Raw genomic sequence first — 11,651 nt, 5'->3', positions numbered from 1 at the left:
GCCTGCCACCAGAAACAGAAGTGAAAGAAGGCCAGGCTTCCATGGTAATAGACCTTGCTCATATCCCTGATGAATGTTCTTCACCCACACCTCTTGGTGAGACCTACATTGATGCTGAGAAGCTGCAGTTTAGCACTGGAGGAAATACTCCAGTTGAGGGCTCGACCTTTTTAATCCTTGGCTCTGAGGACTCTGATGCCAGTTGCAATGTGCAGACCTCAACTCCAGTGCAGGTTTCAAAGAACCAAACTTTCTGCATTCAGTCACTGACTGAGTCCCCATTCCAAGGTGACAGAAGTGATGCGGGCAGCCCTGCTGTGCTTACTGTGAAAGGACAACCAAATGTGCCTTCCAGAAAACCACAGGGGGGTGCAAGGACACCCATGGCTGTGGGAAACAAGCTCTCCAAAGTGGATATCAAGAGGTTTCCCCAGCCGGACTTCAAGAACATTAAATCTAAAATCAATTCCCGCCCACCCACTCCGTTGAAAGTGCCTAACTCTGCTCGAGGTATGACCACTCCCAGTAAATCTACTCTGGCTATTGCAAACACCCCTGCTAGTACTCCTAAACGTCCTGTCCAAAGGAAAGAGGATGCAATCAATGGGAATAAAAGACGCAGATCGTCCTTAACTCAAAACAAGTTGGTTTTTCCAAAACCTCAGCCAGGCAGAGTGTCTGATGGTGGTTCTTCATCAAAACCAAAACCCAATGGGGACATGTCTGTTTCCTCTTTGCCGAGGGATACTGTTGTCAATGGCAACTGTTTGAGCCCTGTGAGTAATATCACTGTTAATGGCATCCTGGCTCCATCTGAACATAGCCTCCAGAATGAGACTTTTCAAGAGGACAGTAGACAAGACAATGCACTAAGACCCTTAGAGAAGGATGCAGTAGGAAATGGGACAGTGGAGAAATCATGTGGAGAGAATCAGGACCTAAGCTCTGCTGTAAGTAAATATGTAAGTCCTTATTTATTGATTGATATGCTGTCAGTGACCTCTGGTCTTAAATGTAATAGCAGTTGTTGCTTTAGTTTATTGGTGGAAATGGTTTATCCTAAGTAAATACTGTAGATATGATTGAAGACAATCAGCAAGTTCAGGCTTGCTACATTGATTTTCTTGTTACATTCAGTTTTGCTGCATGATTTTTACATTCATGATTTAACATGGCAAATGTTAAAATGTTATATTTTCATATTACTATGCATTGTTTCATCCTCTGAAAAAACTATATAGCCTATACTTACCAGGTTTTTTGAGAGCTCAGTCCCCCCTGTCTGCCCCCCCCCCCCCAAAAAACCTGTAAAAATGAAGTGTGAAAACCATACCTGTACTCAAAAGGCATATGTTTAATATGATTTCTACAAAAGAGAAAGCAACAACCTCACTCTGAATGAAGCTAAAGTTTTCACTGCGTAATTATTCCTTTGAAAGTATGAGTAAGCCAACACTATGCTAACCGCCCACAAATATACTCCATGTGCAGTGCGTGTTTATAGAAGACGGGGGGGGAAAAGAAAAAAAAAAAAAAAAAAAAAAAAAAAAAAACTTGGCTGGAACTGCCAGTATCCCAAGGGGAATGTAGTACAATAGCAAGTTGGTTCAGAGCCTGCGTGAGCTTTCCCCTTTCACATTCTTAAGTTCTGTTATGGCCAACACCATAGTCAGGGTTGGGAATGTGGACTTGAGGCTGCTCGCGTGGGACTCTGTGAGTAAAAAGGACTACTTCTTGCAGTCTGTGTCGTCTAAGCTGTCAGCAGCGTCAGACGGGAGCAGAGGCAGACTTGGACAGAGGCCATCCCCCGGCAGAGCAAGAGGCGCCACATCCTCGCAAACTCCCACTGAAATCCTTAGACTGCCACCTCCTGTAGCAAAGCTGAAGCTGGGCACTTCCAGCAAAGATGGCCGCACCTCTGGCAGCATGTCTGTCTCGAGGACCAAGCAGATCTCTGCCGCGGGTGAGTACACGCCGCCACAGCCACTGTTCTGTTTACGTTGCAGCCTCTCCTTCCCTCCGCTGCGCTCCCCTCCTCAAACAGGCTTTTTCTGTCAACACCAGCACATCCAGACCTTGTCACATAACTTTACTGAGAATGTTCTCTTGTAACTCTTACTTATTTCACATAAACCTCTGTGCTGATAGATCTTTTTTTGTTGTTGTTGTTGGGCTTTTTTTTTCACTCTGTGTGTGTGAATTGCTCCAGAACGTGACTGCTGAGTCTCTGCAGCAGAAAAACAGTCACTGCAGCACGGAATAAATGCCTCTCACATTCCAGACCTCTACCTTCAAACAGGCGCTGGAATCTAATGCTGTGTGTATCCTGTCAGACAACGGCAGGGATTAATCGCTTCAGATTTGTATCAGGTCTGTGCAGTTGTAAATAAATATAGGAGCTTTAGACTTTGTAGCTACAACTGGGTAAAAATATGCTGCTTGAAAATCAGTCTCTGCAGTGCTGGGTTATGTAACAGATTCCTCTCTTAAACGGCATGTTCTAATGCAGCTCACAGTGTTAAGTTCTTGTGAGTAATTCATTTTGAAAGGTAGAAATGTGTGGTTTTTAGCGACTGCTATATGTTCAAAATATTTCAGTGGTGTCTGAAGAGTTTCAAGCAGGATCCAACTTAGTGTCACACTTACCCCAGCCTTTAGGCGCAGTGTAATGAACGGATGGCTTTATTTTTTTCCCCCCTGTTAGATTACCTATACAAAGAGGCGCTTGTTTCTGGAAATTGAAACCAATGTGCGTTGGCTGTGAGACGAGAGGCGAGCCTAAGACTGAAAGGTTAAAGCAGCGAGCTGCAGTAGCATTCAACTCTAAATAGCAGCCTGATCTCTGAAGCTCCCACATGCCCTTTAACCTATCCTCTCTCTGTCCTAATGGTTGTGCTTTGGTCTTTGGTGGAAGGGGGGTGGGACTGCCTGCTATCATTTTCCAAAAGGCAAGTCCATTTCGGACAATGTGGGCCTGTTTCCTTCCCATAAAATGAAGAATTTCTTCCTTTTCATAAAGAATTGTTCAAAGCTGACTTAACTTCTCTAGCGGTCTTTCACTCAAGTGAGATGTGCAGCAGTGGTTTAACAGCACCCACCAGGTCTGATCACATTTTTTACATTTGATTCAGAATGTGGAGAAGCAAGCTTAAGTCTCAGTGCTGGGTTAGAGGCAAATGTCCATTAAGAACATTAAAATGGTATACGTACAAGACAAAACCACACAGTGAATGCTGACAGCTATAATTGTCAGGACCAATAAAAGTATTTCTGTTAAGTTGTTGGTTCATTTTCAAGTTTTTTATTGAATCACAGCTCAAGTCCTTAGCGTGCATGGAAAACTTGCTCCCCTCTGACTCAAGATGAATTCATTTCAGATGTTTCAGATTCATTCATATTCATTTAATTTGTCAAACGTATTTTATTTCAGTGTTGAGCAGTGTTCAGTGTTAAGCTTTTTATATTTAGTCGTTTTTCTACAGTTAACTTAAATGAGTGCACTGGCCGCTTTTGACCATCTGAAGGCATGCATTGGAAGTGAATGTAACACTGCAGTACCAAATCGTACCATGAGAGGGCAGGTGTTTAAAGGGCTTCCTAATCTCCATGCTACAGCCTTCCTGTCCCTGATGAACAAGCCAGTGTCACTGACTACTGGCTCTGCTCTACAGATGTACCTTCACCCTAGTCAGACCCCTTGGGACATGGTGATAAACACATCGCCTTCTGCACTGCATCTCCTTTAGGCAGTGTGAAGGAAAAGGGAGTCGTACATCCAGGACCTTCCTTCTACTGGGAACTTGACTGCAGTAATGGAAAAAACAGGGAAAAAGATGTTGTAAAGGCTGTTGCAGCAATTTGCCGGCAGAACCTAATGCCTGTGAGCAGAAGCCCTGAAACAGGAGAAGGTGGGGTAAAGTCCCAGAGCGTCCCAAGGGCTGAGAAGCTTTTGAAATTCTCTAGGTTGAGATGCCTGGGATCAGTCTTAATTTATTTTAGAAAGTGCTGGAAATCAGTTGGGTTTGATGGGATTATCCTGTCTTGATAGTGATTGGGGACCATCAGTGATCGCAAAAAGTCGGATCAAACGGATTGTCCAATATTAGGATTAGGAGTTTTAGTTTCAGCAGTACTATGGTGACATTTCAGAATGGGTGTTCTGTATATTTGAGCATTTCTTGCAGCCAAGTAGTAGCCTACATGGAATATCCTTATCAGGCACATATCAATCTCTTTAGTATTTGATACAGGAGAAATGCACACAGGATCAGAAATACTGTATTTGAAAACGTAAAACTGGGCATAAGCAAATTCACACATACAACCAGGTTTGCACATTATCAAAATGTAAATTCCCCCACATTTGCAATGGATTTGCAAGCTATTCCCTGTATCTTTATGCTAAAATGCTTATTTGAACTTTGCTGACAAACCTGTATTCCACTGAAAATGTATCCAGTTCTGCACAGCACAGGTATTGAAAAGACACTCTCGCCCTGTTTTCTAAAGCTGTGTCAACTGAGGTCTTCCCAGCAGGACTTTGCCTTTGCATTTAGCTCTCAGCTGTTTTTCAGTTGCGCTGTCAGATGGTGTCGCATCAGCCCTGTTGAACGTGCATGTGTGTGTGCGTGTGTGTGTTACTTGCTGATCAGAAAAGTGAGGACAGGAGCATGTGCGATCTGGAATATCCAAGCCGATGGTAACAGGCCTGCTTAAAGAATTATGTGTGTTCAAATACGGCATTGAACAGATGCTTCTCTGCCTACCCTTTACCCTGAAACAATGAAACAGAGTAACTGTTACTAAGAAATATGGATTGCTGCTGTCTCATGACCTACATGTTTCGCAGGTAATCAGAAAATGCGGCTGACGGAGAGACCATCTGTTGCCGCTGCGGTCGTCACCGGTACCAAACCCCCCTTGAACCCAGTTTCGGCTGCGACCAGCTCCAAGCTGCCTGTGAAGTTCCACAGCCCATCTGTGAGCCTGAGTCCCTCACCCCTCAGCAGCATTCACAGCGAGCCCGGTGTGGCTACAGGCAGCACACGAGGTGAGCCTCTCTGGGGGAGTACAGCAAATAAATCACTCTGGCTTTACTGAAGAACAAGTTCAAAGTATTCTGTAGTCAGAGGTTCTATAGAATATGGTTCTGAATATCATACCCAACAAAAATCTGTGCTGTAGGGATTTACAGGCAGAATATTCTTATACTAAAAAGCAATTTAAGTATGGTGTTTTTCAGATAAAAAATAAAATTCGCAGAAAGTGTTATTTGCAATGCACCAAATGCTCAGCAGATAAAGAAGTTAGAGTAAAAAGGCTCTTGGCTATATTCCTTACTCATGACTGTACTTAAATGTAATTTGCGATCATTGTGCATTTTAAGTTTTTCAAACAAATTAAATCTGTGCTTTGGCAAAATATGTGAAACCTAGCGTTCCCTTACATTTTTATAGGGGAAAAAATGGATGAAATTCTTTTTGATTTATCCTTACTGAAATGATCTGGTTCAGCAAGTCCTTTGCCAAGACAGCACTTTCAGTGGACCAGGGACTAGATGGCAGTGGATGATGTGATAATGGAGCAGATAAATTTATCAGAGATGTCTACTGAGCTTGCTGAGTACAGTTCAGGTTAGCTCTTCGTCTAAATACAGTATTCATCTCACAGTATTTTGGTTGTAGAGGTGGTGTTTGGGTTCATACAGTATGATTTTTTGATCAGGATAATTGCTAGGTTTGGCTTCTATGCAACATGTGCCAGTGTACATGAAAAGCCAAGAAGTGTCAGCATTGAGCCTGGAGTGAAGATTCCTGTCAATGAATGACACTATTTTCTGTGATATTAGCCAGCTAGCAGTAAAACTGTGTTCATGGCATTTATGACTACAGATTGTGAATTGTAATTAAGCCATGCCTGCTGGTCCTACCTCCTATCCACAATTAATATGGACTTGATTTCATTGCTGCAAGGTGCCTGATAGAGCATTTACCTCTCGGTCACACTAGCTACAAATGAGGACAACACGCACTTGGCCTTCGTTGCTTGATGGGCGTTCCCGGGCATGCCTAGCTCGTAGTTACCTGGTTACAAACGTGACGGACACGCTCCTGTATTGATAGTTGGCAGGGAGATTGACCCAGTATATCACCACAGAGGTATTATCTGGTTACAAAAACAGTTTTTGCATTTAAAAGTGTTTATTTCTAGCTAACCTTTACAAAATGAAAGAAAAAATGCCAAACATATTAGATTTATACAGAAATACAGCTGATTCCGCCATCTTGGATTATTTTTTCGAGTTGAGCAACCAGCGAATATACATCATGTTGCCTTTATTCGGATTGGCAGTCGCCGTGTCGCATCACTCAACATTTGCATAAAATAGACTTCTCGTCTATTTTGGCCCCATCTAGCTGACGGCATAACGACGCTTGTCTCTTGTCACTGTAAAACACCCACTCTGATTGAAAATGAATGGTGGCCGGTCGCTTTGTCTCTGTCTCTTGTAGCTAGTGTGACCAAGGGGTTACAGAATAATCAGAGTCTAATGTAGTAGGGATACTGTCTTCCTTGGAATCTGTGTCACATTCAGTTATTTCCATTGAGGAGCTTTCCTTCGTCCACCACAAAACCACACTGACTCATGCCTCTGTGTTAATCTCCTCAGGGGCTGCATGCTATTTTTCCCCTTGATGAGCAGGGCCATTCATCAGTGCTCTGCTGCTGAACGATCTCTCCACTCTTCACATGTATAGTGCATATTTTATTACTTCTATGCTCTGTGTCCATGCATCTCTTACAATGTCAGGGCTTTCATTTTGCTATGGTAGAGTCATGATTCTGCATCAGAGTTCAGAGTTCACAGCTGGCAAATGTAAACAACAGATTATCATGTACACTCGACCTACATTTGAAGGCAAATTGTTTTTGCTGATCTGAAAGCCTCAGAATTAATACTCCCTGGTTTTAAATCTGCCCTTTTGGACGCCATTTCCTCCTTTCAATTTTTCACAGCTTTTCAAAATGGATTTTCATAGCTTTTCAGTCACGGTTATGGGTAAATACTACTGTTTACATGGGGATTGTATTTGGTCTATTAAATCACCAGGTTTACTGCAATAAAAACAAAAAAGATGAAAGGATCAGGGTCTTGTGTGTTCTCAACAACCACTGTTTTCCATGGAATGTAAGTCCAGAAAAGCACATGTAACATTGCTGAATTGGCCAAGGATAAAGTGATTCCTCCTGTTCTTATTACATTTTAAGTGGTAACTAAATATTATGGAAATCTGGAATGCAAGCAGTACAAGGCTTCAACCAAAATGCAAGATTTATATTGACGATTGATCAACTTTTAAGATGATTCAAGAATCAGCACTTCAGCCTTCTTTATGTGTGTGTTGGATTTCACTTGTGACTTTAAGCTTCTTAAGCTGTCTGGCCTCAGACTTGCTTATCTCAGAGCTGACAGACAGAATTAACCCAATAAATTGCATTTCTCACTTCAAATAACTGCAATGGTAGTAGTTTAGGATGCTCAGATTGGCAGCCTTGGTGTCAGTGCTTGCAAAATTTTAAGGAAGAGAAGAATTCTAATGGTGTAGTGAGGCTTTCTTTGGAATCTCTGTGGATCCTCATCACACAATGGGCCTCTTTCTTGCAGCATCTTCAGCACTCTGTCATTGGCCAAGGGGCGTGTTGCCTTTGTGTGTGTACCCCACATGCAGCTGTCCGGGAGGATGGGTTTGTTCCACTCCAGTTCACTAAGTGGATGCAGAGGGGGAGTGCACAGGAATATGGCTGAGGTGTCCTCGTAGTGGTTTTGTTTTCGGCTTGCTATATTTTTTTTTTTTTTTTTTTTTTTTGCTCATCCTAGCATTTATCAATGTCTGCTCCAGGAGGACTTCGGAGCTGCACCTCAACTGAGTTTTCGGTTCACCCTTTCATCAATTCCACATTAATTCCACACACCAGTGCAGGTTCTCCCTGTGATTTGACATTGTTAACATGCCTGCTCATTGGATCCTATCGATTCTGTATCATTCCTTTGTTGGCTGCTTTTAATAGGAAAACTAGAATCCAGCTATGGAAAAGTAAGTTGATAAAGTTTGTAATTCTGTTGCTTATCATTTTGTGCATGAAATTCTGTGCTTTCCTGAAATGTAAAGTACCATCATTATCTTTCAGCAAAGCCATTGTTGTTGTTAGTGTGAGTGCAGACTTGAGGAGAGTGTGAATGGGAAGACTTCATCTAGTCTTGGCTGTGGTTCCACAGAAGAATTTCTGCCTGCTCTTGCTTGTTCTGTTTGGTAGCATTAGTCATTTTTATGGTGCTGTTGAAATCTATGAGAGGAGAATTTCCCCGCAGGGTCAGTTGTGTTGTCTTGGTGATAAAGCACTGACATAAAGGCTGTTCTGTGAGAATATGTGCACTGCTTGTTTACATAAAAGTAACTTTCCTAGTTATTGTGAAGTGGTTCCTAAAGCAATGGACTGCTTTGAACTACAATGCAACGTTATTTTGGAGACAGATTTAAACACCATTAAATGGTTGCTGCATCCATCGATTACAGGAAAGACTCATTTTGAAGTGAATGTAGATTTATCGTCAGTACGTATGTGATTTTAGTTGATCTTCTGCAATGGATTTAATCAAAGCATGCTTTAACAAGCATATTTTACTTTGCTGCAGAGTTATTAACTCGTAGATACATTTACACTAGCTGTTTCAGACTGTTTGATTATTCATGCATATGATTTCTCTCCATATTTCTGTTCAAGGAGGTTTAAGGTTTGTAAGGCACATACCCCCCTTAATGCTTGGAAGAAATTATTTACAGATGTTTGTAGTTTATAGTATTTTGAACTATGTATACATATTTTGACCATGGTGATTTCCTCCACTGAATCCATGGAAATGCCCACTTGTTGACTTTAAGGAATCTGTCTTTTACATCATCGCAGTGTTCTCTCTATGAATTTGTCTTAGGATGTTGGTCAAACAATTTTTTTTTTCTTCAACAGCTGGTGTCTACAGAACTGAAAATAAGATTGGGGGACCAGTGCCGAAGATTTTGGGGAAACCCCCCATCAATAAGGTTGCTGGCACAAGAAATGGGTCTCCTCAAAGGAAGGGCAGGCCAGCAGGTAAAGAATGTAGCTCTCTATGTACACACACAGTTCTGTGTCCTGGCTTTAAAATGGCACACTGCTTTGGTTTTCAGCTTGCAGACTGAAAGCCACGTTATGAATGTACATCATAGGAACAATGATCAGCATGTGTAATCTCCTTGTTTTCCATTGGTGTTTGAGTCTAATTGTGTTCATAAGATGCATTCTAGCATGCATTCGTGTCTGAGGGAAATGTTGCATATCTCCCAAAGCAGCTGTAAAATATCTAAGCACTATAGCCCAGTTTCATAAGTTAAACATCACTGCAGACTCACTGTGTTGTGCCTTTGCAGCTGCTGCCTATTATAATAAAGGGTCACTGCTCTAAGTCACCTTCACAGCAAAATGCTGACATGGTGGCACAGAAATGGTGGTAGTGCCCTCTGACCTCCATTCACACCAGCAAGCAACACTAGAGAATGCTCATTGCTTACACAAGGGGAGAAAAGGGGGTCAGTGCTGCAGTTCAAATTTGACACTTTGCTTTCAACACATCACTGATCCTTTTCTTTAACTGTTCCATTCTACCAATAATGCAATATTAAGTTATACCAGTAGTATAACAAAATCATAATTGGTTCTGTAAGATATGATAGAATCATGATTTTCTGACCTTCTCAATCTAAACAGAACCACTAATTTGTTCTTGTGTTCCATGCACCTACTAATAACCACTAACTACCAGAACCTAATACTAGACCCCACTTATTAGAATTAATATTAATTAATTAATATTAATAGTTCAACAGGCCAAAAATGGTTATATTAAGTATTATCGGTGTAATGCTAGTTGACCTAAGCATAGAAAATAGTGAAACCAGCACAGGAGCTACAATGGGACATTCTGCATTATTATACTGTTGAAACTTAACAGAGCAATTATATTAATGCCAAAGTATAGATGTAGAGGTGTAATGACTCATGTAATACCATGGTATGCTTTGTAAAATTCAGCCATACCAACTAAAATAAGACCTATTGCAGGGCAGTGCTTAACTGAATTACATATGACTGGAACAGAAATGCAGATTAGTTTTTTGGAAAAGAATGGCTAGCCATAATCCTCCTACTACAACATCTGTCAGCATTGTCAGCAGTTTGTGAAAAATTCCGCTTTTCATAGCTGCAGGTCACTGTCCGCTTGAATAGATGCCCCTTTCCCCTTGAGTTTGGCATATTGCCTTTTTTAAACTAGCTAGCTACTCTGTACTTCAGCATTTGAATAGTCTGAAAAGTTGGGGAAAACTGTAGTTCTGCTAAAATTGGTTATGTGTCTCACACTTAAGACTGTGAGGGGTAATAAGAGCATTAGTTTGCAGTCTCACAATATTAGAAACTTGTTTTGGTTCTGCAAAATGTAGTTTATTTCCATTTGTTAAACTAGTTCTGTTCTATAATGAAAACAGAATGTGCACAAGAAGTGCTCATTGACTCAAGGACTTTAGGAATTCCATGGCTAGTCCATCTGGTGAATGGATTGGTGAATGGGTTGCTGCGTATTTCATTTCTTGTATATTGGTTGAATTTTAACCACAAAAAAGTGTATCATTGAGTTGAATGGGTTTCTCCATTGAGAAACACCAACTGATTTTGGCTGAAGAGGCCAGGCACTACAGTAATTAAAGTTGAAAAGCAGTGCTGTTGTTGAGTAGATAATAAAGATCAGATCTTGCTGGGACATGCCTCCATTTGTACTTACTGTGGCTGATTAAATTAAACCTACCCTCCTGATAGGTCAGTGTGTAAAGTAATCAAATGCCCTTTGTATCCTTGAATGACTTCCAACCTCCCTTCCCCAACTACATATAACCTTTACATGTTGATTACTTCAACATAAGTTTTTAAAAAGCCTTGCTGTAGTGTCTGTGGAGAGTTGCTTGGTGTCTTGGGAGAAATTCCACTAACTCCTGCTTTTGCCATAGGAGATTAATGGGTCGGGCCAATGCAAAACCTAAGGGAATTTGTCTTTTTCCCTTCTGTGGCACCAGGTTGCAAGACTACAGCTTTACAAAATCAAATGCCCACGAAGTCCATAGGAAGTCCGCTGCAAAGGACTGGTTCAGCAAGATTCCAGCGACCAACAGCTGCTCCACCAGGTACATGGATTTGAGTTTGAAAACTTTATGAAATTTATGCTGAATCCCCAGCAGGTTATGAATGATCGTTGGGATCTTCTGTCATGTCTTGTCTTTGTGTGTGTGTGTGTGTGTGTGTGTGTGTGTGTGTGTGTGTCCCACATACAGATGTCTGTCTCTGTCTTGTCTTCCTCTGATCAGCCAGCCTCTGTCATTCATGCTTCCTATTTACAGAAAATAAATGAATGTACCTTGGTGCTTCTAATTAATATGGTAATGAGAATTGCTAAGGGGTAATTTCCATTTTCCATTTTTTGTAGCATTTTTTGGTACCTTGGGTATTCCTTCAATGAAAGTATGCTATGCTTTCATGCTTTGATTGTAAACTCAGTTGAGATACAA

General features: G+C 41.4%; 1 protein-coding gene across 2 annotated transcripts in view; it reads left to right on the top strand.

Annotated features, from left to right (window-relative positions):
* The first annotated feature begins 688 nt into the window (after positions 1-688).
* Positions 689-11,651, top strand: part of mtus1a (microtubule associated tumor suppressor 1a) — a 42,369-nt gene continuing 31,406 nt past the window's right edge. For both annotated transcript variants that reach the window (XM_036551526.1, XM_036551524.1), the window contains exons 1-5: positions 689-950; positions 1,741-1,963; positions 4,850-5,050; positions 9,028-9,150; positions 11,163-11,270. In XM_036551526.1, the coding sequence (XP_036407419.1) occupies positions 720-950; positions 1,741-1,963; positions 4,850-5,050; positions 9,028-9,150; positions 11,163-11,270 (886 nt within the window). In that variant the 5' untranslated portion in view covers positions 689-719. The remainder of the gene's footprint in view (positions 951-1,740; positions 1,964-4,849; positions 5,051-9,027; positions 9,151-11,162; positions 11,271-11,651) is intronic.

The sequence above is a fragment of the Megalops cyprinoides genome, chromosome 18 (assembly GCF_013368585.1).
Source record: "Megalops cyprinoides isolate fMegCyp1 chromosome 18, fMegCyp1.pri, whole genome shotgun sequence".
In the NCBI taxonomy this organism is placed as follows: domain Eukaryota; kingdom Metazoa; phylum Chordata; class Actinopteri; order Elopiformes; family Megalopidae; genus Megalops; species Megalops cyprinoides.
This window is presented reverse-complemented; position numbering and strand designations above follow the sequence as displayed.